Source organism: Dreissena polymorpha, chromosome 10, assembly GCF_020536995.1.
Source record: "Dreissena polymorpha isolate Duluth1 chromosome 10, UMN_Dpol_1.0, whole genome shotgun sequence".
NCBI classification, from domain to species: Eukaryota; Metazoa; Mollusca; class Bivalvia; order Myida; family Dreissenidae; genus Dreissena; species Dreissena polymorpha.
Window position 1 is genome coordinate 71389455 of NC_068364.1, and position 27479 is coordinate 71416933.

General features: G+C 37.5%; 1 protein-coding gene across 2 annotated transcripts in view; it reads left to right on the forward strand.

Moving 5' to 3' along the window:
• The window catches only part of LOC127847892 (alpha-catulin-like), a 75115-nt gene that overhangs the window by 13376 nt on the left and 34260 nt on the right, over positions 1–27479 (forward strand). For both annotated transcript variants that reach the window (XM_052380115.1, XM_052380116.1), the window contains exons 2-7: positions 1855–2044; positions 11673–11851; positions 13855–13974; positions 17209–17298; positions 19442–19663; positions 22336–22539. In XM_052380115.1, the coding sequence (XP_052236075.1) occupies positions 1855–2044; positions 11673–11851; positions 13855–13974; positions 17209–17298; positions 19442–19663; positions 22336–22539 (1005 nt within the window). The remainder of the gene's footprint in view (positions 1–1854; positions 2045–11672; positions 11852–13854; positions 13975–17208; positions 17299–19441; positions 19664–22335; positions 22540–27479) is intronic.

Genomic DNA, 27479 nt, shown 5'->3' on the forward strand with positions numbered 1-27479 from the left:
TTAAAGGTCAAGGTCATGGTGACCCGAAATAGTAAAATGGTTTCTGGATGATAACTCAAGAACGCTTATGCCTAGGATCATGAAACTTCATAGGTACATTGATCATGACTCACAGATGACCCCTATTAATTTTCAGGTCACTAGATCAAAGGTCAAGGTCACGGTGACCCGAAACAGTAAAATGGTTTCCGGATGAAAGCTCAAGAACACTTATGCCTAAGATCATGAAAGTTCATAGGTGCATTGATCATGACTTGCAGATGACCCCTATTGATTTTCAGGTCACTAGATCAAAGGTCAAGGTGAAGGTGACCCGAAATAGTAAAATGATTTCCGGATGATAACTCAAGAACGCTTATGTTTAGGATCATGAAACTTCATAGGTGCATTGATCATGACTTGCAGATGACCCCTATTTATTTTCAGGTCACTAGGTCAAAGGTCAAGGTCACGGTGACTCAACTTAGAAAAATGGTTTCCGGATGATAACTCAAGAAGGCTTACGCCTAGGATCATGAAACTTCATAGGTACATTGAAGTGACCCAAAATAGTAAAATTGTTTTACTCAAGAACGCTTATGCCTAGGATGATGAAACTTCATAGGTAAATTGATCATGACTCGCAGGTGACCCCTATTGATTTTCAGGTCACTAGGTCAAAGATCAAGGTCACGGTGTTTCAACTTAGAAAAATGGTTTCCAGATGATAAATCAAGAAGGCCTATGTATAGGATCATGAAACTTCATAGGAACATTGATCATGACTTGCAGATGACCCGTATTGACTTTCAGGTCACTAGGTCAAGGTCACGGTTACTTGACACAGTAAAATGGTTTTTGGATGATAACTCAAGAAAGCTTACGCCTAGGATCATGAAACAATATAATGGTCAAGTTGATAGAATTATCTTATGAAATCAATCAAAAATGGAATTTATCAATTAACACACTCTTCTTAGGTGAGCGAATTAGGGCCATCTTGGCCCTCTTGTTTGAAATATTGGGATTTTTTTTAACAATTTTGCTTTGGGGATTGGTCTGTGTAACGGACCCATAGATAGTCAAGGAAATGGCCTGCCCATCCCCCCACTTTGCAATTGTTTCTACTTGACAATTTAACAAATATGAAACTATAAAAACAATGCAAGTGCTATTCTAAGATATGAAAGTTGTAAGAATTACAAAATTAAAAATTGTTAAAATAATCAAAAATCTCATGAATTGGTTCTGCTTTCCGACCTGCCTTTTTTTGAAGCATCAACTGATATCTTCCGTTCTGTGATCCTAGCTCTTTCCCAACTACATGCAACACTTTTCTGAATGTTTAACCCATTTATGCCTAGTGGACTCTCTCATCCTTCTAAATTGGATCAATTTCTTTCCAAAATAAGGGATGCCTAGTATATTTATTTCTATATTTAGAATATTTCTTACAGAAATTCCTTGAAGCAAACAGCTCAGACCCAGATGAGACTACACATCATGCGGCGTCTCATCTGGGTCTACACTGTTTGCCAAGGCCTTTTTTCTAGACGCTAGGCATAAATGGGATAAACAAATAAACATATATTGATATTTTCAAACATAATACACGTAGTTAATAAATATATGGGACTTAAACCCTGGTAAGTCACCGTGGCATATAGGACACGGTGCCGCCTGGTGATCAGGAGGTTACAGATACAATCCCTAATGTATGAGTGTTCTTTAGATCTGCTCAAAAGACACCAAGTACTGGTTCTACCCAGTGAAAGCACTCAAGAGTCTTTCAATATGCCTTAGGCTCTCTATGGAATAAAGGTCAAAACATAGGTTGAAACTAAACTAACCCTGATAAACCCTTGCATATTCCAGATTACGACGCTGGTGAACCACAAGGACCGAGTGCGGATCACAGAGAGGACAGCACGGGCTCTGGCCCGGGTCGGGGAGGTTGTGAGTCAGGCAGTGGAGCGCTTCGTGGCTGTAGGGGAGACAATCGGGGATGAGCATCCAGAACTACGTAGTGAGATGTGCGAGACTTGTATGGAGGCAAGACAAGCAGGTATGAAGACTGGGGGATTTGCAATGTTTTTTTTTCACCATTTTGGGAATGGGGCAGGGTCCCTTTGGATTGGGAAAATTTGCCGCATTTTGACTAAAATTGGGAAATTAGTGTTGTTGTTTTTTGGTTTATAAATGCTTCAAAATTTAGAATACAAGTGTTTTCAGTATTATTTTTACCAAGGTTGATTATATGGATTGGAGTTGAACAAAATATTAAGATCTAAAAAAAACAATTTTTTTGGGAGGGGGGAACCTTCTTTGGGAATTTTTAGCTCAAATTTTAGAAAAAAAACTTAACTTTTTTCAATTGGGAATGGGGCCAATTACCGGACCCGATTTTGAATGAAAAAACCCCACTGATTTGTAAGAGTAGCTGTGCTGTTTTTTGTTCAAATTTGGGGCGAAATGTGGACCCAGTTGCAATCCAAAAAAGTTAATCTCTTATGCGACCTGAAATTTCAAAGAAAGGTTTGAAACAATTTTTTTTATCTTGATTTCACTTGATTTTGAGTGGTGAAAGTTCAAGGTCATCCATCAAGGTCAAAGGTCAAATATATAGCTTTAAAATGGCGCAGAAGGGGACATAGTGTTTCTGACAAACACATTTCTTGTTTCCATTGGGAATTGAAAAATGTGTATTTTTTTCTTAAATTACCGGCCGATTACCGGACCTGATTTTGAATAAAAAAAAACACTGATTTGTAAGAGTAGCTGTGCTGTTTTTTGTTCAAATTTGGGGCCAAATATGGACCCATTTGCAATCGAAAAAAATTAATCTCTAATGCGACCTAAAATTTTAAAGAAAGGTTTCAAAAGATTTTTTTTATATCTTGATTTCACTTGATTTTGAGTGGTGAAAGTTCAAGGTCATCCTTCAAGGTCAAAGGTCAAATATATAGCTTTAAAGCGGCGCAGAAGGGGACATAGTGTTTTTGACAAACACATTTCTGGTGTCCATTGGGAATGGGGCCGATTACCGGACCTGATTTTGAATGAAAAAAATCCACTGCTTAATGATGGAAAGAACCTTTGTTTAAATAATATCTGGGCTGTGTTTTATAGTGTTTTGTGTGGGGCAACAAAGAAGGTCATAAGGTTCAATCGAAGAAAAAACTTAAGGCAACAACTGTTGCTCAATCTCTATGAAGTATGAACATTTGTCCTGATGATATATTGACCAAGTTAGAATTTGGGGAACATGGGATGTAGAACTGTCACACTTACAGTACAGGCACCGTGCACTTAAACAAACGCCACTCGCCGCGGTGTTCATCTCACTGTGTTCGCTTGCCAATATGAAGCCCACAATGGGTGTTAAGATCAAATGTCGCGGGGGCCGTTTGCCATAAGACGAACACTGCGAATTACCGCGACCCCATAATATCTACTGCGGTGTTCATTTGAGCTGCAACGATTCACCAACAGCTCGATTTGATTTCGATTTCAGACACTCCGATACCGATTTTTTCGATTCGATTCATCTTCAAACCTAGTTGTATCATATATTCACTCTTCTGCCTCAAAATAAACATTTCTGTTCAAAAGTGTCGCATAGCTAGATATCTTGGGCAGTTGTCAAATCGTGTGTTTGTTTGATATAGTTTGGTAGGTTCAACAGTGTTTTAAACATTGTTGAAAGTGTGTAAAATTAACAGTTGTAAGGAATATTTTGCAAGAAACTGCCAATTGTCTTTCAAACTATGTCAATATTTCAATAAAACACATAAAAAAGAATAGCAAATTAGGACTCAATTTTAATATAAAAAATCTTCTGACTAGAAGATTGTGTTGAATACACAATAATATAAAATTAAATAAATAATCATAAGAACATCTGAAATCAGTGGAGTGATAGTACTATCACTAATATACTTAAATCCAAAACCGCTACAAGCATGCCTACCATTTAGCCGTGACAGCATCACCTGTTACCTGTTGGACAAAGTACATTCTCTAATAAACTTAACAAATTTCCAACAGAAACAGAACTACTTTTCTGGCTGGCGACTTGAGTAGTTGCACTTGTGGTACCTCTTAGTCTTGCTTAAATCAACGTTATGTTTGCATCCGTGAAGCACAGTTTACACTTTGCTTTGTCGGGAAGGCTATCATCCTGAAACCCAAAATACTGCCACACTTTTGATTTTAGCTTCTTAGGCGCATCTGACAATTTCAATTTGTCGGCCACACCTTGTTCAGCCATTTTGACGCTTTTTTCGAAAGTAGACCGTAACGCGCTTATTGATTGGATGACTCAAGTAATAAGCAGCCAATCGCGCGCGTCGTAATTACAGGTAAAGATAAAACCTACACCTTCCTGTATCAAATAGTCAGAGTACAGCGAGCTTTACGTATCATGTATATATATGCCTATATGTTAAAGAATCGAATCGAATTTGGTAGGTTTGGTATCGTAATCGAATCGACGCATTTTGAACCGATTTTCGATGCATGCGATCGAATCGTTGCATCTCTAGTGTTCATCGTGTTCGCTTCAAATAAAATAATTGAACATAAATGTATTGCATTGATCCCTTTCATTTAAAAGTGATAATGAATTATGTATTTCACACCCATGTCCATGACAGTGTTTTTTGTCTTTTTAAACGCTGAGTATAAAAGAAAACCGCGTTCGCACATAGCTGTAGGATACCGCACCTGAAGGAGTGTTAATTGAGTGTTTAATTATTCAATTAACAGTTTGAAGCCATGGAGAACTCATAAATGATTGTACATGTAGTAATCGTATTAACCCGGGCTCTGGATTCCCGATACATACGTGTCAACTGCCTCAATCGCATACATGCAACTTCTTTCATCTTTATCCATTACTCGATAATCAAATATATGCCCGATTTCCATTTTTAAAATCAAATTATGGGTGGGTTATAAAGACGATAAAGAGTCATAAACACTAACGTTAAATTTTTTCGAAAGTATCAAATGAATTTTGGCATATGATTCTATTTAAAGATTTGATGAAATAAGCGCCCAATCAGGACAGTTGTATTGCAACCTGCGTAAATTTAACCTGACAAGGTTCGTACAGCTATTTTAGGTTACAAATTCTACATGAAATAAATGAATTTCTTTGTTCTGTTAAAAAGCGCGCGAAAATTGGCATGGGTGTATTTGTAAATAAAAGTTTCGTAGCGGGTACAACATTGAGATCATCTAATTCCCATTAAAAGTTTCGTTGTGAATTTCAACTAAAGTACCAGGGTATTTCGCGAATAATTTTTAGCTCATCTATTTTTTGAAAAAAAATTATGAGCTATTGTCATCACCTTGGCGTCGGCTTTGGCGTCGGCGTTGGCGTCAGCGTTGGCGTCCGGTTAAGTTTTGCGTTTAGGTCCACTTATCTCAGAAAGTATCAATGCTATTGCATTCAAACTTGGTACACTTACTATCATGAGGGGACTGGGCAGGCAAAGTTAGATAACTCTGGCGTGCATTTTGACAGAATTATGTGCCCTTTTTATACTTGGAAAATTGAAAATTTTGGTTAAGTTTTGTGTTTAGGTCCATTTTATTCCTTAAGTATCAAAGCTATTGCTTTCATAATTGCAACACTTACTAACTATCATAAGGGGACTGTGCAGGCAAAGTAATGTAACTCAGACTGGCATTTTGACAGAATTATGTGCCCTTTTTATACTTAGAAAATTAAAAAAATTTGGTTAAGTTTTGTGTTTAGGTCCACTTTATTCCTACAGTATCAAAGCTATTGACATGACACCTTATCTATGATCGCTCCGCCCACTAGAATTGATCCACCAATCAGCGATCGATTAATCGGGCGCACTCGTTAGCAACGACCTGTCCGCCATTTTCTAGACAAGCTACATGTTTAGGTTCACTTTTATTCCAACAATTTCTTTTGTTTTCCTCTTTAAAAAAACGATTAAAAATGGTTAAACTGTATCAATGGGGATTATGTGACTCAGACAAGTGATATCCTGAAAGATTAGTTGGTGACATTTAATTAATATTGTTTCCAAAGCCGAAAAGAGATCTTGAGAAGTGTAAGGGATGTATAAATACATGCAGTCGTCGCCACGAACAACTGAACGTCAACACTGTCAAAGACAATTATAGTATATTTTTATCGGATATACTAGCAGATTTAAATTGTTTATGTTATCGATCTGATTATCACATAATATTTCACTTTTTTAAAAATAGTTTTATCAGTAACTAGGTCAGAAGCGAGGTTCATCTGCATTACTTAAAGAGAAATAAAACCCAGCATGAAGCCTAATTCATGCTGTGTTTTATTACTCTGATAGTAATGCACTTAATTGACATCATACATGTTATTTGAAGGTGACATGTGATATATTATCTTATTAACGGTATCTACACATTTGCACTCATGTGGTGTCACCAATAAACGCTTTTAATCCACACTAGGAGCTCTAATGCTTAGATCTCATTTTTTAAACGAGTTTCGTTTATTTTGTTCGGATTAAAAAACGGAAATGAAATATGGCAAAAACGGTGTAAAAAGGGTGAATGCAACTCTGACATTTGGTATCCAGAAAGATAAGTTAGATGAATTAAATTTATTCCATTTCCAACGTGGCAATGCGGTCTTGACAATAGCGAGTGGGAGCTTCAAGAATTACCGAGATCCCCTTTATAGAACATTAATTTATTTCACAAACTTGAAATGTCATATAAGCAATAACTAAGCATTATTAAGTATGTTTTATGTCATGTGTGCATGTTAAATAATTGAGAATTTTGGTACCCAATTTGTGTAACTTTACGAAATCCCCGTTAAAAATCGCATTTCTGTGTGTGTCAGAAACAAGTGAAAACCATTTTGTTATTATTTTAATAAAGACGTATCGATAAATGCTATTGTAAAAGAGTTATTATTACTTATATTAGTTAACCAATAAATGCGGTAACTTCGGGGAAGTCGGTACCTGCGCGAGCGTCTGATATTGGTAGCCTTATTAATTTATAATAGCCTGACAGTATTCCATTGCGTACAACGCTAATTTTATATCAGACAATGTCCAAACTTACTGTGTTGTTTTTGGGCTTTAAATTATAGTGATTGATAAATGTCCCACAAGCAATGTTTAATATGATTAATATCACTTTTATATGCAATAACATGTGGGATTGAGGTACCCACCCGGCGTCAGAAAGCGCGTTAAACTTCACAGAATTCCCAGTTATAAAGCGCTATTTCGTGTCAAATACACGGGTAGGGGGGAATGTTTCGGTAATAATTTTATTAATAACAAGGGTAAATACCGGTGATGTGTTAATTTATTGCAAATACCACAATTACACGTAATAACGGGTTCGATTTCGGTAAGCGCGCAAGCGTCTGAGAGCGTGTTTAATGTACCGATTTACCCGTTATAAATAGCTGATGTTCTCTTCAATCGTATATTTTTTGCATTTGCAGAATAACTAAATGGCATCAACCCCTTTACAAGTGTAATATGGTGTAAAACAAGTCCATAAAATCATCCGGAATATCGCTTAAATCTTTATGCAGTCTATAGGCAAAGAAGCCATTTTGGTGTTAGCTTGTCTAGGTTTTCTTCCCCCTGAGCCACGTGATTAAGTGGGCGGAGCGATCACTGATAAGGCGTCATGTCAATTGCTTTCATACTTGCAACACTTATTAACTATCATAAGGGGACTGTGCAGGCAAAGTTATGTAACTCTGACTGGCATTTGGACGGAATTATGGACCCTTTATACTTAGAAAATTGAAAATTTTGTTAAGTTTTGTGTTTTGGTCCACTTTTCCCCTAAACTATCATAGATATTGCTTTCATACTTGGAACACTTGCAAACTATCATAAGGGTACAGTAAAAAGACAAGTTGCATAACTCTGGTTGTCATTTTTACGGAATTATGGCCCTTTTTTGACTTAGTAACTTTGAATATATGGTTAAATTTTGTCTTTCGATCCACTTTACTTCTAAAGTATCAAGGCTATTGCTTTAAAACTTCAAATACTTTTATGCTATCATGAGGTTACTGTACCTGGCAAGTTGAATTTTACCTTGACCTTTGAATGACCTTGACTCTCAAGGTCAAATTATTAAATTTTGCTAAAAATGCCATAACTTCTTTATTTATGATTAGATTTGATTGATACTTTGACAAAACTACTCTTACCTGACATACCACAATAGACTCCACCCAAACCATCCCCCGTGTCTTCGCCCCCCCCAAATCCCCCCCCCCCCTAATTATTTTTTTTTTTTTTAAGATCATCTCACAAATGACCACCACAACCTCACACTATACTATACCCCCACCCCACCCCCCAAATTGTTTTTTTTAAACGGTTAAAAAACACAAATATTTATTTTTATTATTTTATGTTTGAAATACCGTCCAACCATCGCACCCAAGAATACCACTCCCCCCCCTCCCCCCTTCCCCCCCCCCCCGAATTCCCCCCCCCCCCCCTCCTCCCCGATTTTTTTTTTTGTCTTTTGTTTGAAGATCATCTCACAAATGACCACCACAACCCTCACACTATACTAAACCACCCCCCACCCCCGAATCCCCCCCCTCTAATTTTTTTTTTTTAAGATCATCTCACAAATAACCACCACACCCTCACACTATACTATACACACCCTCCCAAATCCCCCCCCGCCCGAATCCCCCCCCCTATTTTTATTTTTTTATTTTTTTTATTTTTTAAGATCATCTCACAAATGACCACCACACCCTCACACTATACTATACCCCACCACCCCACCCTCCTCCAATTTTTTTTTTTAAACGGTTAAAAAACACAAATTTTATTTTTATTATTTTATGTTTGAAATACCGTCCAACAATCGCACCCAAGAATACCCCCGCCCCCCCTCCCCCCCCCCCCAAATTTCCCTCTTGTAATGTTTTTTTTTTTTTTTTTTTTTAAGATCATCTCACAAATGACCACCACACCCTCACACTATACTATACCCCCCCCACCCCCCCCCCAATTTTTATTTTTGAAAACGGTTAAAAAACACAAATATTTATTTTTATTATTTTATGTTTGAAATACTGTCCAACCATCGCACCCAAGAATACCCCCCCACCCCCCCTCCCCCACCCCCGAATTCCCCAACCCCCCCTATTTTTTTTTTTTTAAGATCATCTCACAAATGACCACCACACCCTCACACTATACCCCCCCCCCCACCCCCCCAATTATTTATTTTTTTAAACGGTTAAAAAACACAAATATTTATTTTTATTATTTCATGTTTGAAATACCGTCCAACCATCACACCCAAGAATCCCCCCCCCACCCCTCCCACCCCGAAATTTTATATATTTTTTTTGCATTTTTTTTTCCGCATTTTTGGAAGATAATGTAATAAATGTCCACGCCCCCACACTATACACCCCTCTTCACTCCACCCCTCCCTCCTTTGTGATTGAAAATGAGAGTCCCTTCACCTTTAAAAAGAAAATAGATGAGCGGTCTGCACCCGCAAGGCGGTGCTCTTGTTTAATTTGGCATTGACATTTCCTCTAAATAAAATATTATTTAAACACGCTGTATCGTTACCGTTACGCTGTATCAGTTCCTTCATTATTAAAACAATTATTGTATTGTTTAATGACTGCACACAAGTGTCGTCACATAGGTATGATCATCCAAACGCTTTATTTACGTTTCCGACTTTACGTACTGTCCAAATTCAATTATGCATACATGTGCACATACATGTAATATCTACATGTAGTATTTGATTTTCTTTTGTAAATTTACATTTAAAACGCGTGAATGACTCTCGCAGACAGGTGTTTACGGTGGCTGCGCAGCATCGCAGTGATCACGGGTGTTCAATAGCGTGAAATCGCAGCGATTTCTGGTGTTCGCCAAACACTGCGGTCAGTAGCGTGTCCGACCCCGCAAAATGTCACCCATCAGGAAAAGTGAACACCGCGGACACGCGTTTTTGTTTAAGTACACGGTGCCTGTACTGTATATGTCAAATGAAAAAAAAAGCTTGTTAACATTCCAGAGGCCACATTTATTGCACAATCTTCATGAAACTTTATGAGAACATTTGTGCAATGATTTCAGAGGCAAGAACGTACTTGGTCATGAATCTTGGGTTAAATACTATGTTTCTAGGTCAAATAAAAGAAAAATCTTGCTAACACCCAAAAGGCAATATGTTTTGCCTTATCTTCATATAACTTGGTAAAAACATTTTACCCCAATGGTACATGTATCTCAGCTGTGTTCAAAACTGTCCTGTTCGGTAAAAAACTAGGTCAAATAATAGAAAAAACTTGTGAAAGCATTCTTATGTTTTTAAGGAGAGAGATTTGGTTCTGGTCCATTGAAAACCATGGCTGCCATGAAGTGTGGAAGTTTTCTTTCTAAAGCTATAGAACAACGAAAGATCGGGGGCATCTTGTTTTTGGCCTGTCTGTCTGTCTGTCATTCATTCATTGTGTGTGTGTCCCAAAACTTTAATTTTAGTTAAAGTTTTGCAATAACTTTTGCATTATTGAAGATAGCAACTTGATATTTGGCCTGCATGTGTATCTCATCGAGCTGCACATTTTGAGTGGTGAAAGGTCAAGGTCATCCTTCACGGTCAGAGATCAATATATGGCTTCAAAGCAGCGCATAGGGGGGGCATTGTGTTTCTGACAAACACATCTCTTGTTAATTTAATGGTTATCACGCTTTTTACCAACTGGTCCTTAAAATGTGTCAAACATTAAATTTAGTGTGCCACTGGACCAGCTAGCTCAGTAGTTGGTAGAGTGAGTGCAAAACATTAAATGTAGTGTGTCACTTGACCGGCTAGCTCAGTAATTGGTAGGGTGATTGACTTCCATTCCAAGGATGGAAGGCTAGATCCCAGGCACAGCTACATAACTTGTTTGGCGATTTGTCATGGAATAGTTTCTACATGAACAGCCATTTTTTCCCCTTACCTCAGATTCAAGTATTGCTGTTCTGAGCTTTTCGCAAAGATATTTGAAAGTTGCAAGGGTGTGTTGGTTGACTGACTGCCGTTTTATATCACTATATGAATCGCGTTCTGAGATTAAGAGAAAACTGGGTTGAATGCATGTGCATACAGTGAAGTCCTAGATTAGCAATCCGCACAGGCTAATCAGGGACAACACTTTCCGCCTTAACTGGATTTTCGTGTAGAAGAGACTTCTTGAAACGAAAAATACTATGAAAGAGGAAAGTGTCGTCCCTGTTTAGCCTGTGAGGACTACACAGGCTTATCTGGGATGACACTTAACGCACATGCATTAAACCCAGTTTTCTCAAAAGTTGTCTCATATCATTATAATAATACATGAACAGTTGAAAAACGCAAATATCCAACTAAAGAAACACACAAAACAAAACCTTTTGTTGTTATGATATATGGGTCAAGTTTAAAAATAGTGGTTCCTTCAAAAACATAGCTGCCAGGTTAAATCTTTGTGAGACCTTGCCTACACTACCAGCTCTAGGCACTCTGGCCTCAGGTGAGCATCTTGAGTTCTTATAAAGCAGACATATTTGAAATGTTGCATATAACAACTGCTTCAACACAAAAAAGCAAAATCCAAATGTTTTGCAAACCTAATGAAAATGTTTAATTATTGATGTTGTTAGGCAACTCCATTCGTCAGCTGACAGCCTTGGAACAAGCCTGTCCAGAAGGTGCCTCTAAGCCGTTCACGGAGAAAAGCCAGATGGTGCGTGCGGCACGTAAACTTCTCTCTGCCATCACCAAAGTGCTTCTTATAGCAGACAAGGTGATAGTGAAACAACTGCTGCTCTCAAAAGACAAGGTATACATGTGTCTTGTTCTGTGAAAAAAAAATGGGCAAAATGCATGTGCGTAAAGTGTCGTCCCAGATTGGCCTGTGCAATCCGCACAGGCTAATCAGGGACGACACTTTCCGCCTAAATTGGATATTTGCTAAGAAGAGACATCATTTAAACGAAAAATGTCATAAAAGTGGAAAGTGTGGTCCCTGATAAGCCTTGTGGACTGCACAGGCTAATCTGGGACGACACTTAACGCACATGCATTATGCCCAGTTTTCTCAGAACAAGACACTTATCATTACATTTAATTAATGATACATTTATTGTGATGATACATAATCAGGACACAGCAGTTATCTTTTCAACTTGTCAACATAATCTATAGCAAAAGAAAGCATAACAAATACACATTGTTAAACAAGCCCATGTTTGGCATAAGACAAGTTCAAATCCCAATACTGAAGTGGACAATAGAAGATTATTGTTTTACAGGATGAGTGCCTGAAGACAAAATGTGTATGCCTTAATAATACAATTTGATAGTATTAATATTATTTTACATTGTAAAGGGAAGTAATATTAATATTATTTTAATTGGTAAAGGGAAGTACGTGTATACCATGTGCATTCATGCATTGGTCTATTTCAAGAACTTTGATGTCCTTTTTTTTTGCCTTCATTTATCCTTAAAAATTGAGTTTTATTAAAGTTGTGGCTAGTCTAAAACTCGATGTTTAAGGATAAATGTAGGCAACTTATATGGACATTATCATAGTTCCATTTTACCTGTCTCTATAATATTGTCCAAAATGCCATAATGTTCACCAGGTACAAATGTAGCCCTACCCAAAGATTACCTGCTGAATTGAAATTTGCTATGAAAGTGTAAAGGAATCAACAAATCAAGGGTTGTGTGTGTGCGTAAGCTGGGAACCAACAAATCAAGGGTTGTGTGTGTGCTAAAGCTGGGAACCAACAAATCAAGGGTTGTGTGTGTGCGTAAGCTGGGAACCAACAAATCAAGGGTTGTGTGTGTGCGCAAGCTGGGAACCAACAAATCAAGGGTTGTGTGTGTGCGTAAGCTGGGAACCAACAAATCAAGGGTTGTGTGTGTGTGTAAGCTGGGAAGCAACAAATCAAGGGTTGTGTGTGTGCGTAAGCTGGGAATCAACCAATCAAGGGTTGTGTGTGTGCATAAGCTGGGAACCAACAAATCAAGTGTTGTGTGTGTGCGTAAGCTGGGAACCAACAAATCAAGGGTTGTGTGTGTGCGTAAGCTGGGAACCAACAAATCAAGTGTTGTGTGTGTGCGTAAGCTTGGAACCAACCAATCAAGGTTTGTGTGTGTGCGTAAGCTGGGAACCAACAAATCAAGTGTTGTATGTGTGCGTAAGCTGGGAACCAACAAATCAAGGTTTGTGTGTGTGCGTAAGCTGGGAACCAACAAATCAAGTGTTGTGTGTGTGCGTAAGCTGGGAACCAACAAATCAAGGTTTGTGTGTGTGCGTAAGCTGCTTTCTGGGAAATGTGGGCTTAATGCATTTGCTTGAAGTATCCTCCCAGCCTGTGCAGTCTTTTCGCCTAGATAGGATTTTCGTTTAGAAGAGACTTAAAGCCTCTGACCTTGAGATGAAATACATGTTAATCAATACATATATATGCAATTTGAAAGTATGCACAATTGTCATTAAATCTATAGCCTAGTTAGCAAGTAATTAATTTTTTTCAAACAGTACCACTTTTAAAACCGAAAGTAGGATTTCTATACGTATACGTCCATTTTAACAAACATGATTAATTTTAAGTTTTATAGCGCAATAAAGATGTATTTCTACCTTGTAGCCACCAGATGTATGCTAATTGGCATAGATAAAATTTAATCTATAGCCTAGTTAGCAAGGAAATAATTATTTTTCAAACGGTACCGCTTGCATGAAGCCCAGTGTCTCAGATTGAGGCTCAAATATCATGCAATCTCTATACTTTTTACACTAACCCTCCAATTTCCTTCTACCTATTTCAGGTGCTTGGTAGCCTGCAGGAGTTGGAGCGGGTGGAGAGTTTCACAGACTTTGTGAAGGCGTTCAGCACGCTGGGAACCAATATGGTGGAGCTGGCACATCTCACAGGGGACCGTCAGAATGTATGTTACACAATGCAATTCAACCGAGCCTCTCTCTGGAATAGCAAGGTTTAATGCAAGTGTGATAAGTGTCATCTGTACAGGCTCATCAGGAACGACACTTTCAGTTTTTATGTTTTTTTTTCATTAAATAATGTCTCATCTTAGCACAAGTCCAGTTAACTCTTTACCACTTAGATACGTATTTTGACACATTTGTAGTCCCTTAGAAAGTTAAAGGTAATTAAAGGCTTATCTCACTAAATTTAAGTTTCGAAGGTTTCAGTTACAACCATTAGATACTGATGAGCAGCAAACAGCATAAAACCTGAACAGACTGCGAGTTACTCGCAGGCTGTTCTGGTTTTATGCTGTTTGCACATAGCCATATTCACGTTGCTCCTAAGTAGGAAAGGGTTAAGGTGGAAAGTGTCGTCCCTGATAAGCCTGTGTAGTCCTGGGACAACACTTAATGCACATGCAGTAAGCTTAGTTTTCTGAGAGAGATGCTCAAATATAACTTTTCCCGTGGGATGCTTTGAGTCGTGTTCTGAGAAAAGGGTGTGTGAAGTTTCGTCCCAGATTAGCATGTGCAGTCAGCATAGGCTAATCAGGGACGACACTTTCCACCTTAATTGGATTTTTGCTAAGAAGAGACTTCATTTAAAGAAAATTTCAAAAAAGCGGAAAGTTTCGTCCCTGATTATGCTGTGCAGACTGCACAGGCTAATCTATGACAACACTTTGCGCACATGCATTATGCCGAGTTTTCTCAGAACACGTCTCATTTGATCTCAGCTTTTCCCCAACCTTCCATTTCTGTCTAGAATATTTTCAGGAAATTCAAAAATTGTGTCACCCATCGCGCTGTTTGATTGATTTCTCTGCTAACTGATATGTGGATCATTTGAAAGTTTTAGTGTGATTATCTATTGTTGGTGCTAAAAAATGAAGTAAAAACTATACTATGTCTCTGTCAGTTTTTGGCATTGTACTGGTGCTCTTATTTGAACTGTTTACAAGTTAATTCTTTACCACTTAGTTTGCTGCTCATCAGTATTTAATGGTTTAAAACTTAAATCTAGTAAGAAAGGTCTTTATTAAATTAGTGTTTTTCCCAGGAGGGCAATGGGGCATGGCGCATAACTTTCAAAAAGGGCATTTAAGCGCGCAATTTAGGCAAAAAAGGGCAAAAAAGTTCCGTGAATACCTGAATTAGAGAGAAACATGTAATCGCATCAGAGGCAGTTGCGGAAAAAAATATAAACAAGCACATTTAATGATAATTGATGTATTGAACTTACTTTGATTTATATTTATATATTTACCTTGCAATGTACATTTAAATTCAATGCTGTTTCAATACACTGTACAGCACAACAAACATAATAAAGCAATATATGCATATGAATCTGATTATACACAGATTAGGGCTCGAAATTTACACTCGCACACTCGCAAAATGCAAGTGCAAAATACTGATTGCGAGTTAAGTTTTAAGCCACTAGTATTTTTTGGCAAGTAAAGAAATAGTGAACAAACAATGAGTAATATTGCTAAATGCGCTCGACATCGTGAACCCTAAACCGTAGGTCAATTTATAGAACGTCTGAAGACCCGTATGCAGAAGCGCGCACCTTGTATGTAGACTTGTATACTTATAGTACAGATACGCGGATGGTATTGGTACAAAGAACTTGAAACAGTCTACTTATTTACACGTGTTCATTGAACTTGAACAGGCATGGCATCGAAGCGAAAAATAACTAGTTTCTTTTTGCCCACATACTGAAATAACAACACAAAAGATAAAGCAAAGTTAACCGATGAGTTAAAAAAACAACAACGGAAATTAAATTGTTTCCAGCAAAATTTGCGAGAATGTTTTTGATTTTGCGAGTTGGTATTAAAGCTGCTCGCAATGTTTTGCAAGTAGAAGAAAAAGTTAAATTCGAGCCCTGACAGATGCACTAACATATAAAAGAAACCATGTTTGTCTTATCCCATTTTCTAACGATACTCTTGTCAGATGTTTAACAATGCGATTTTAATTGATTGCTAACAATATGCAAACACTCGTTTCCGTGACATACATCCACTGAGTAGATTACAAATAAATATGTTGTTGCTATCTAAAACATGTTTATGCATTGTTGATTATCACAAATATTTCATTAATTCCTTCTAAATGTATGATCTCCATCGTTAATTCGATCGTTTACGACGTAATTTGCAATTTTTGCCGAGTCACAATTTCTGTATGTCCGCCATCTTGTTAAAATGATTTAGCAACAGCTGCTCATAGCAACATAAAACCGTATAATACGTCCCCCTAATAAGCCATTCGCATTTTGTTTAATTAGTATACGTCTCAGTAATTAATTCAATAATTAATTACCTTAAAGACGATAACGATAAAGAATTAATTTGTTTGTGTTTTTAAATGTAAATATGCGTAAAAATATATGTTTTGGTATCACTGCTAAACGCTAAAACGGCCTGGGAAAAACACTAATTAAATTTAACTTTCTAAGGGACTACAAATGCGTCAATTTTAGTATCTAAGTGGTAAAGGGTTAAAAAGAGCCTATACATGTATATACATGAACACAACATGGCAATGCATGAGCACAACACTTACAACGCTGTCAGGGCTTTTTTTCCTCCCGTGAGAATGGCCGTTTTTCACAATTTTGGGAAATTCTTAACTCAAATTTTCAAAATTTCAAGCACGCAACTCAAATTTTCACAATTTTAAGAAGTTTGCCGCTCTAATTTTCACAATTTTAGAAAGTATGTGACTCCTTTTTTCACAATTTTGAACAGTTAGCGACTCATTTTTTCACAAAAGGCTGCTTCACAAAAACCAGAAAAAAGCCCTGGCAGTCCATTAATAATATGGGTATGTGGCTTGTGTACACATCTCCTTTAATTGAGTCTCAGTCTGGGATAACTGGGCTTGATGTATTTTTCGTAAAGGGTCATCCTAGATTAGCCTGTGCAGTCCGCTTTAGTGGTGTTTTTCATTTATAGGAAGTCCGCACAGGCTAATCAGGGACGACACTTTCTGCCTAAATTGGATTTTTGCTAAGAAGAGACTTAATTTTAACGAAAAATGTTATAAAAGTGGAAAGTGTCGTCCCTGATTAGCCTGTGTGGACTGCACAGGCAAATCTGGGATGACACTTTACGCACATGCATTATGCCCAGTTTTCTCAGAACGCGACTCATATACTTGTTTGCTGTGCCTGACAGGACTTGAAGAGTGAGAGACTGAAGGCCCAGATGGCCTCGGCCAGGGCTGTGCTGGAGAAATCCACCATGATGCTGCTGCCCTCCTGTAAGGTACGAAAAAGACACAACTAGGCAAGTGTTGAATGTATGTAAGTTTACTAAGCAAGGCCATGTAGGCAAGAGTTGAATGTATGTAAGGTCACTAAGCAAGGCCATGTAGGTAAGTGTTGAATGTATGTAAGGAAACCAAGCAAGGCCATGTAGGTAAGTGTTGAATGTATGTAAGGAAACCAAGCAACGCCATGTAGGCAAGTGTTGAATGTATGTAAGGATACTAAGCAAGGCCATGTAGGCAAGTTTTGAAAGTATGTAAGGAAACTAAGCAGCAAGGCCATGTAGGCAAGTGTTGAATGTATGTAAGGAAACGAAGCAATGCCATGTAGGCAAGTGTTGAATGTCTGTAAGGAAATAAGTAAGGCCATGTAGGCAAGTTTTGAATGTATGTAACTAAGCAAGGCCATGTAGTTGAATGTATGTAAGGAAACTAAGCAAGGCCATGTAGGCAAGTGTTGAATGTATGTAAGGAAACCAAGCAAAGCCATGTAGGTATGTGTTGAATGTATGTAAGGAAACTAAGCAAGGCCATGTAGGCAAGTGTTGAATGTATGTAAGGAAACTAAGCAAGGCCATGTAGGCAAGTGTTGAATGTATATAAGGAAACTAAGCAAGGCCATGTAGGCAAGTGTTGAATGTATGTAAGGAAACCAAGCAAGACCATGTAGGTATGTGTTGAATGTATGTAAGGAAACTAAGCAAGGCCATGTAGGCAAGTGTTGAATGTATGTAAGGAAACTAAGCAAGGCCATGTAGGTAAGTGTTGAATGCATGTAAGGAAACTAAGCGAGGTCATGTAGGCAAGTGTTGAATATATGTAAGTTTACTAAGCAAGGCCATGTAGGCAAGTGTTGAATGTATGTAAGGAAACTAAGCAAGGCCATGTAGGCAAGTGTTGAATGTATGCTAGGAAACCAAGCAAGGCCATGTCGGTATGTGTTGAATGATTGTAAGGAAACTAAGCAAGGCCATGTAGGCAAGTGTTGAATGTATGTAAGGAACTAAGCAAGGTCATGTAGGCAAGTGTTGAATGTATAAAAGGAAACTAAGCAAGGTCATGTTGGCAAGTGTTGACTGTATGTAAGGAAACTAAGCAAGGTCATGTTGGCAAGTGTTGAATGTATGTAAGGAAACTAAGCAAGGTCATGTAGGCAAGTGTTGAATGCATGTAAGGAAACTAAGGAAGGCCATGTAGGCAAGTGTTGAATGTATGTAAGGAAACTAAGCAAGGTCATGTAGGCAAGTGTTGAATACGTGTAAGGTACTAAGAAAGACCACGTAGGTAAGTGTTAAATATCCGTATGTTTACTAAGCAAGACCATGTTGGTAAGTGTTGAATATATGTAAGTTTACTAAGCAAGACCATGTAGGTAAGTGTTGAATATCCATATGTTTACTAGGAAAGGTCAAGCAGAAGTTGCCACATGTTTAAAATTTTAATTTCTTTTGGGAAGGCTGCAGTTCTTTTTTTTACAAATTAATCTCTTCATAGCACCTGCAAGAGCCAAATAACTGTGTTGATTATAATAATTATAATAATTGGCATCTGCTTGTACAATGTTTTACAGTATTTTGCATAAAAATGTATTAAACTTTAAATATTACAATAAATTATCAAAAATTAGTCTAGACTAGCAACTGATAAGTCTTGGATGAAATACAGAAAGAAAAAAGATACATTTACCCAAGAACACTTAGTTGGGTCAGATTTAAGAAATACATGGCAAAAATGAGAATCCTTGCAATGCAGACTGAAAAGTTCATCAGCAACCGCCATCAAATTCAATATCAGTTTCTATTATTTGTCACCTTTCTGTAATTAACTAGTTTACCATAGCATTTTTAATATTTGTTTTTTGATAAGGTGATTGTAATTTTGAGGTTTACTGACCTGTTTTTTTGTATACTTCTGCGCAAGTTAGTGGTAAGGCAATGATTTTCGAGGCATAACGTACTTACTTCATTGCTCTTTTACAGTACCAAAAACCCTTAAACGAATACATTGCCATCTTTCAGTTATAAAGCATTATAATGAGAAAAAATCATCAGTTTAAATTTGTAAATGTGCATATGGACGTTTTTTTCCCCTGCACATTGACTCATAATGAAACAATTCATATCATCTCTTATAATATTCCAGACTTGTCTCCGCCACCCAGAATGCGCCTCAGCCCGTCAAAACCGCAACGGCCTCTTTGTGCAGATGAAGCAGGCCTTGACACTGATACACAACGTTGCTACTGATACGGGTTATCATGTGGTCACCGGGGGCAACATGTCGCCGACGATGATCAATGGAGACTCCGGGATCGTGCTGGGTGGATGTGTGGTCACTGCTAACAAGGCTATCAAAGATTTTGAGGTAGGTTCATTATTATATACACAACAAAAAGTAAAATATCTTATATGATACAATGTTTTGAATGTATACTGATAAAAGAAGGCCCATGATGGGCCAATATTAAGGTAAGCTTTCCTAACAAAGTGTATTAAGAGAAGAAACAGGCTAAGGTTTAGCATAATTTTTGTGGGAAAGTAGATTTTAATATTGATACAGTCTACTCTCGTTATCTCGAAGTCGGCGGAAACAAGAAAAAATATCGAGATTATGAGAGCTTGAGATATCCGATTATGTGTTTTCAAAGAAAAAATGAGACAAAAATTTACCTTGTTTTTAACATCTAAATACCTGCCACGAGGTCTAACTAAAGCCGTCAACGTGTGGCATAATACTCACAACGGCGTTATTATTACTGTATGAGATTCAATGCGCGTATCTTACAATTCTTTGATGTTAAAAAAATACTGAACTGTACATGTACATTTTGTAGTTTGAAATGCAAAGTTCAATCGCTTATAAGTACTGGATAAAATAAAAATGAAAAGCCATTCTGAGTCTTATCTTTATTATCTTTATCAGCATTCTGACCAATTGTCATGCAATAACAATGCAGCACATAGACATGGGCGATCTTTTAAATCCAATTAAATTTAAATTTTGGAATGTTGTTTGTAAAAGCAATTAGACTTTCGGCCTTTCGGCAGGCTGTGTATTAATTGCAGTTAAAGTGATAGGCCTTACTCAAGTGTTAATGGCTAACGACATTAGACACGTGTGGTCATTGATGCAATTAACGGATCAATTATCTACCGCACAGTATCGGGAGCAGCCGGGCGAAGCGGGACGTTGAAGTATCAAAGAAAAAATTTCTCACCTTTGCTGACACTAGGACAGTTATTCGGACTTAGAGATAAACCACAGTAAATACATGTAAAATTGGGAATCGGGACAAAATTTTATATCAAGATATTGAATTATTCGAGATAAGGAAAATCCAGATATGCGATGTTTATAGATAAAAAAAGTTGGGACACTGAGCTTACCTCGACCTATCGAGAAAATCGAGATATGCGATGTCGAGATAATGAGAGTAGACTGTATTTTTAATGGTTGACTTTCTTAATTAGCCTCTGGTATATAAGTTATAAAAAGTCCTGACACTTTACATACAATAAGAGGTACAAAATCAACAACCAGTCAATCATGTATTTAGAGACCACAAAAGGGAGTAATCAAAAGTGGTCTGTTAATTTAATGGTCTTTAAAAAAGTCTGTTAATAAAATGGTCTTTATAAAAAAATGAAACCATACTAAAGTAAATTCATCGTCAGTATCAAATTCATAGACAGATTCTGTGATACAACTATTTTGTTTAACATTTAAATTATATAAAATAATAAAGATATTAGTGTAGTTAAACATATTATTTCTTGCAATTTTATAATAGTAATACACCAACAAAACACTATTGCCGTTTTTGAGGATAAAAGTCAGGGCCCTCAATCTATCAAATCTGCCGCCGAATTTCGGCGGCAGTCCCCCACCTGAAAAGTATACTTTTTTCCCCTTTTGGGGGGAAAAATTCCCCCTAAAAAAAAAATAAAAAAAAAAAAAAAAATTTTTAAAAGAAAGAGTTGTCTCATCTCATGATTATTATATCTCAATTCTTTTTCAATTTAATCTTTTCAAACATACTAAATTATAAAAAATAGCAAGGAATTTAGTGCAAACATGTACAAATGTAATAATGAGAGAGTAAGTAAAAAAATCCCCCAAAAAGGGAAACCCCGCGAAAATTCCCCCTCCTAAGGGCTGCGGACCCCTTCCCTCATAGTAGTGTGAGGGCCCTGAAAGTGTTTTAAGAATTTCGTGAACACAAACGTTCACCATTCTTTTAAATGTACAGGAAGTTGGTATATCGGAACTACTCGCCCTTTCGCATAATGCTGAGTAATTGCGATTATAAATAATTTGTACTGAATATTCATGATATTTTAAACCACCTGTTTAATATCCGCTCATCAAGTAGAGCACTTAACCCTTTGCATGCTGGGAAATTTGTCGTCTGCTAAAATGTCGTCTGCTGAATTTCTAAAATTAGCATTTTCTTCGATTTTTTTCAAAGAATATTATCAGAATAGCAAACAGTTTGGATCCTGATGAGACGCCACGTTTTGTGGCGTCTCATCTGGATCCAAACTGTTTGCAAAGGCCTTCAAAATTCGGTTCCCGCACTGAAAGGGTTAACCATTAACTCCACCTTTGTTCTCAGTAAATCATTCAAAAGGCGTATCTATGCACCTGCTATTACACCATTGGTCTAGCATTTTGAGTTAGACAAAGGAATACTATTTTATCGGCGAGAAAGTGTTGTTTATGGCTTCTTGAGGGGAAGCAGCTTTCCTTTGATTACGTAAAACTGACGATGAATCAAACGATCAACAGATTTTCATATTTTACCACCTAGTGGTCGCTAAATCCAATATTTGGACATCAAAATACTTGGAAATCAGCGGCTGCGGGGGTTGGGGGGAATGGGGGGGGGTTGGGGGGGGGGCTGGAATCTCATCAACTAGTACTATTTTTTAAGAATTCACAGGCCTTACACTTTTATAAAATAGCAATGGTCTGTATTGTATGGGGCAACAGCTTTCAGATATTTACCTAATGTTTGGACTGATACCTTTCTGCAGGACCAAGTGGAGATGGTGCGTGTGACCCACATCAACAACTACTTCTCTGACAAGCTGACAGTTGCTATGGAGACGGTTGTCGAGGCGACCCAGGATTTCACGGACTCTCCGTACACGTCACATGATCATCGGGAACGTGTCCTGGAGATTGTGGACCTGCTTCAGCAGGCCGTGCATGTGCTCATTAAGACTGGCACCTTACAGGTCAGTTAGGTCAACATTTGGGACTTAAATTATGGTATTGAAGCCCCTTCAGGAAAAATATGAGTCGCATTCTGAGAAAACTGGGCATAATGCATGTGCTTAAAGTGCTAATCAGGGACGACACTTTCCGCCTTAATTAGATTTTTGCTAAGAAGAGACTTCATTTAAACGAAAAATGTCATAAAAGCGGAAAGTGTCGTCCCTGATTAGCTTGTGCGAACTGCACAGGCTAATCTGGGACGACACTTTACACACATGCATTATGCCCAGTTTTCTCAGAATACGACTCGTCATGTATTGCAAAAGTCGTTTCTGTATGTTTTCAGATTAGAAATGTATAGTTATTGTTTTCAAGTTTTAAATCATCAAATGGGAAAGGAAATCACAAGCTTTGCATAATTCTTTCCACATTGTTGTTTTGTAAAACACACACACATTTCCACATCTGTTTTTTATGCTCCCCCAAATGTTTTTGGGGAAGCATATAGTCGCCGCTTTGTCCGTCCGTCCGTGCACAATTTTTGTCCGGGCTATTTCTCAGCAATTAATGACTGGAATTCAATTAAACTTTTTGGGAAGCTTCACTACCAAGAGGAGATGTGCATATTATCAGCCGGTTCTGGTCGGATGATTTTTCACAGAGTTATGGCCCTTTGAAATTTTCCATTAACTGTACATATAGTGTAATTCTTGTCCAGGCTATTTCTCAGCAACTAATGACCGGAATTCAATGAAACTGTATGGGAAGCTTCACTACCAGGAGGACATGTGCATATTATCAGCGGGTTCTAGTCAGATGATTTTTCACAGAGTTATGGCCCTTTGAAATTTTCTATAAACTGTACATATAGTGCAATTCTTGTTCGGGCTATTTTTCCCCAACTACTGACTGGAATTCAATGAAGCTTTAAGGGAAGCTTAACTACCTTGAGGAGATGCCCATGTTATTTGTGGGATCTGGTTAGATGATTTATTTACAGAGTTATGGCCCTTTGAAATTTTTAAGTTGCTAAACCATCCATCGTATTATTTTGTCCAAAGTTATGCCCCTCAAGACGTTTCCTTTTATCTGAATATATAGTGCAATATTGTGACAAAAAAACCTTTGGGGAGCATCACCCGTTTCCGACAGTTTCTTGTTTTAAATTCTTATAAAGATTTGCAGGTAGTACAGTGTTGTTGTTTTTTTTTACCATTTTGTGAATGAGGCTGGGTTACTTTGGATTTGGAGAATTCGCATAATTTTTACTAAAATATGGAAATAAGTGTTGTTTTGTTTTGCTAACAAAAACTTCAACATTGAGAATAAAAGTGTTTTTAATATTATATTTACTAAGGTTCAACTGGAGTTTTATAGAACCAGATGTGAATTGAATAAAATGTTGTGATATATAAACATTTTTAGCTCGACTATTATATATGAAGTATATATAGTGGAGCTATCCTACTCATCCCAGCGTTTCTGTTCCGTTCCGTGCCGTGCCTTTAGCGTGCAAATCTTAAAGTTTGCGTACTACCCCAAATATTTTCAATGTGCCTTGAAATATTGCTTTCATATTTTGCAAACTTGTTAACCAACATGACCCCAACCTATAAACAAGAGCAGACAACTCTATCAAGCATTTTGTCATAATTATGGCCCCTTTTCCACTTAGAATATGCAGCAAATGTTAAAGTTTGCATACTACCCCAAATATTTTTAATGTCCCTTGACATATTGCTTTCAAATTTTGCATACATGTTAACCATCATGACCCCAACCTATAAACAAAAGCATACAACTGTATCAAGCATTTTGACAGAATTATTGCCCCTTTTATACTTAGAATATGCATATTATTGATAAAGCTATGTTAAACTTTGCGTTTGCTTTTATATTTTGCATACTTGTTTACCAACATGACCCCAACCTATAAACTAGACCAGACAACTCTATCAAGCATTTTGTCATAATTATGGCCCCTTTTTCACTTAGAATATGCAGCAAATGTTAAAGTTTGCGTACTACCCCAAATATTTTCAATGTGCCTTGACATATTGCTTTCATATTTTGCATACTTGTTTACCATCATGACCCCAACCTATAAACAAGAGCATACAACTGTATCAAGCATTTTGACAGAATTATTGCCCCTTTTATACTTAGAATATGCATATTATTGATAAATCTATGTTAAACTTTGCGTACTACCCCAAATATTTCCTATATCCTTTGACATATTGCTTTTATATTTTGCATACTTGTTTACCAACATGACCCCAACCTATAAACAAGAGCAGACCACTGTATCAAGCATTTTGACATAATTATGGCCCCTTTTACACTTAGATAATTGAACATTTTGCTTAAATTGCCATAACTTCTTTATTTATGATCACATTTTATTATTACTTTGACAGAACAACACTTACCTGAATACCACAATGGATTCCACCCAAACAATACCCCACGCCCCTACCCAGAATCCCTCTCCCCCCAACCCCCCCCATTTTTTTAAAAACATCATCTAATAAATTACCACGCCCCACATTATACCCCCCTACCCCCCCCCCCACCCCCCCCCCAATTTTTTTTAACATCATCTAATAAATTACCCCACCCCACATTATACCCCCCTCTCCCCCCCTACCCCCCAACCCCCCCCAATTTTTTTTAACATCCTCTAATAAATTACCCCACCCCACATTATACCCCCCTCTCACCCCCCTACTCCCCCCCTTCCCCCCCCCCAATTTTTTTTTCCTTGTTTTATAAGCTCACCTGATTGCTCAGGTGAGCTTTTTTGACCGGTCTTTGTCCGTCGTACGTCTGTCCATTATCATTTGCTCGTAAACACATTAGAGGCCATATTTGTTGTCCCATCTTCATGAAACTTGGTAAGAAACTTTGCCCCAATGAAATCTCGGCAGAGTTCGAAACTGGGTTGTGCCGGGTCAAAAACTAGGTCACTAGGTAAAAAAAAAGATAAACCTTGTTAACACTGTAGAAGTCACATTTTATGTTCAATCTTCATGTAACTTTGTCAAAATGTTTGTCTTGATGATAGCTTGATTGAGTTCAAAAGTGGTTCAGGTCTGTTGAAAAACATGGCCGCAAGGCCAGCGGGGCAGTTTTCCCTATTTGACTATAGAGAAACCTTGTAAACACTCTAGAAGTCACAATTTTTGCCCAATCATCATGTAAGTTGGTCAAAACATTGGTTTTATTGATATCTTGGACGAGTTCAACAATGGTCCAGATCGGTGAAAAAACATGGCCGCCAGTGGGCGTCGCATTTTTCTCTATATGTATATAGTGAAAACATGTGAACACTCTTGAATTCACATTTTTGGCCCAATTTTCATGAAATTTGGTCAGAACATTTGTTTCCTTGATATGAGAGTTGAGTTCGAAAATGGTTCCGGTTAGTTTAACAACATGGCTGCCAGGGGGGGGGGACATTTTTTCTTATTTGGCTATAGAGAAACCTTGTAAACACTCTAGAAGTCACAATTTTTGCCCAGTCATCATAAAAGTTGGTCAAAACATTGGTTTTATTGATATCTCGGACGAGTTCGAAAATGGTCCAGATCGGTGAAAAAACATGGCTGCCAGTGAGCGGGGCATTTTTCTCTATATGTATATTGTGAAAACATGTGAACACTCTAGAAGTCACATTTTTGGCCCAATTTTCATGAAATTTGGCCAGAACATTTGTTTCCTTGATATGAGAGTTGAGTTCGAAAATGGTTCCGGTCAGTTGAATAACATTGCTGCCGGAGGGGGGGGGGGGAGCAGTTTTCCTTATTTGGCTATAGAGAAACCTTGTAAACACTCTAGAAGTCACAATTTTTGCCCAATCATCATGAAAGTTGGTCAAAACATTGGTTTTATTGATATCTTGGACGAGTTTGAAAATGGTCCAGATGGGTGAAAATACATGGCCGCCAGTGGGCGGGGCATTTTTCTCTATATCTATATAGTGAAAACATGTGAACATTCTAGAAGTCACATTTTGGCCCAATTTTCATGAAATTTGGTCAGAAAATTCGTTTCTGTGATATGTTGAGTTTGAAAAAGGTTCCGGTCAACTCAAAATATAGGCCACCAGGTCAAATCTTACAAAAACAAAATTACTCCATATGCCAGAGTTTTGGTTCAATAATGATGAAACTTACCCAAGTTGTTTGTCTGGACAATATCTAGGTCAAGTTTGATGTTTGGTAAAGATTGAATGAACGGACTCCTCAGGTGAGCGAACTAGGGCCATCTTGGCCCTCTTGTTTTTGAAAGATCATCTAATAAATGACCACGCCCCATATTATACCCCCTCTCAACGCCCCCCCCCCCCAAAAAAAAAATAATATTTTTTTGTTTCCTTTTTTGATTTTTGAAAGATCGTCTAATAAATAATTGAATATGAACAATTTCCCCATGATGGCTTACATTATACTGTCAAGCACTCAAATAGTAGAGCGTGCTGTCCTCTGAAAGCTCTTGTTGTTTAAGCCTTCCATTGGAAATGTGAAGGTCCCCTTGTGAAATAAAAAACTTTTTTTATAGGGAATGGGTCCATATAACCACCCCAAATTTGAACTGAATAAAACCCAACTGTATTGTCAACTTTAGTTGTGAATTTGGGACTATTATAACAAGTTTATTATCAAATAAAAAATAGCAAAAATAGTCATTTTATTTGTTCAAAAAGACACTTATAGGGATTGTCTCTCTTTGTGACCTAAACTCATGCATTTGAGAAGAAAGTCAAAATTCTTTTCCACCTTGCTTTTGTTTTCTGAAAAAAACCACACATTTCCTCGTTGTAATTTTTTTATTAAAAAAAACGCACTCAAAGGACATGAAGTTTAGAAAAATTTTAATGTAACAAATGATTACAAACAATGTGATACCTGATGTGATGTATGTAAAATATGCCATTCTTGCTGTTTAACCCTTTTCC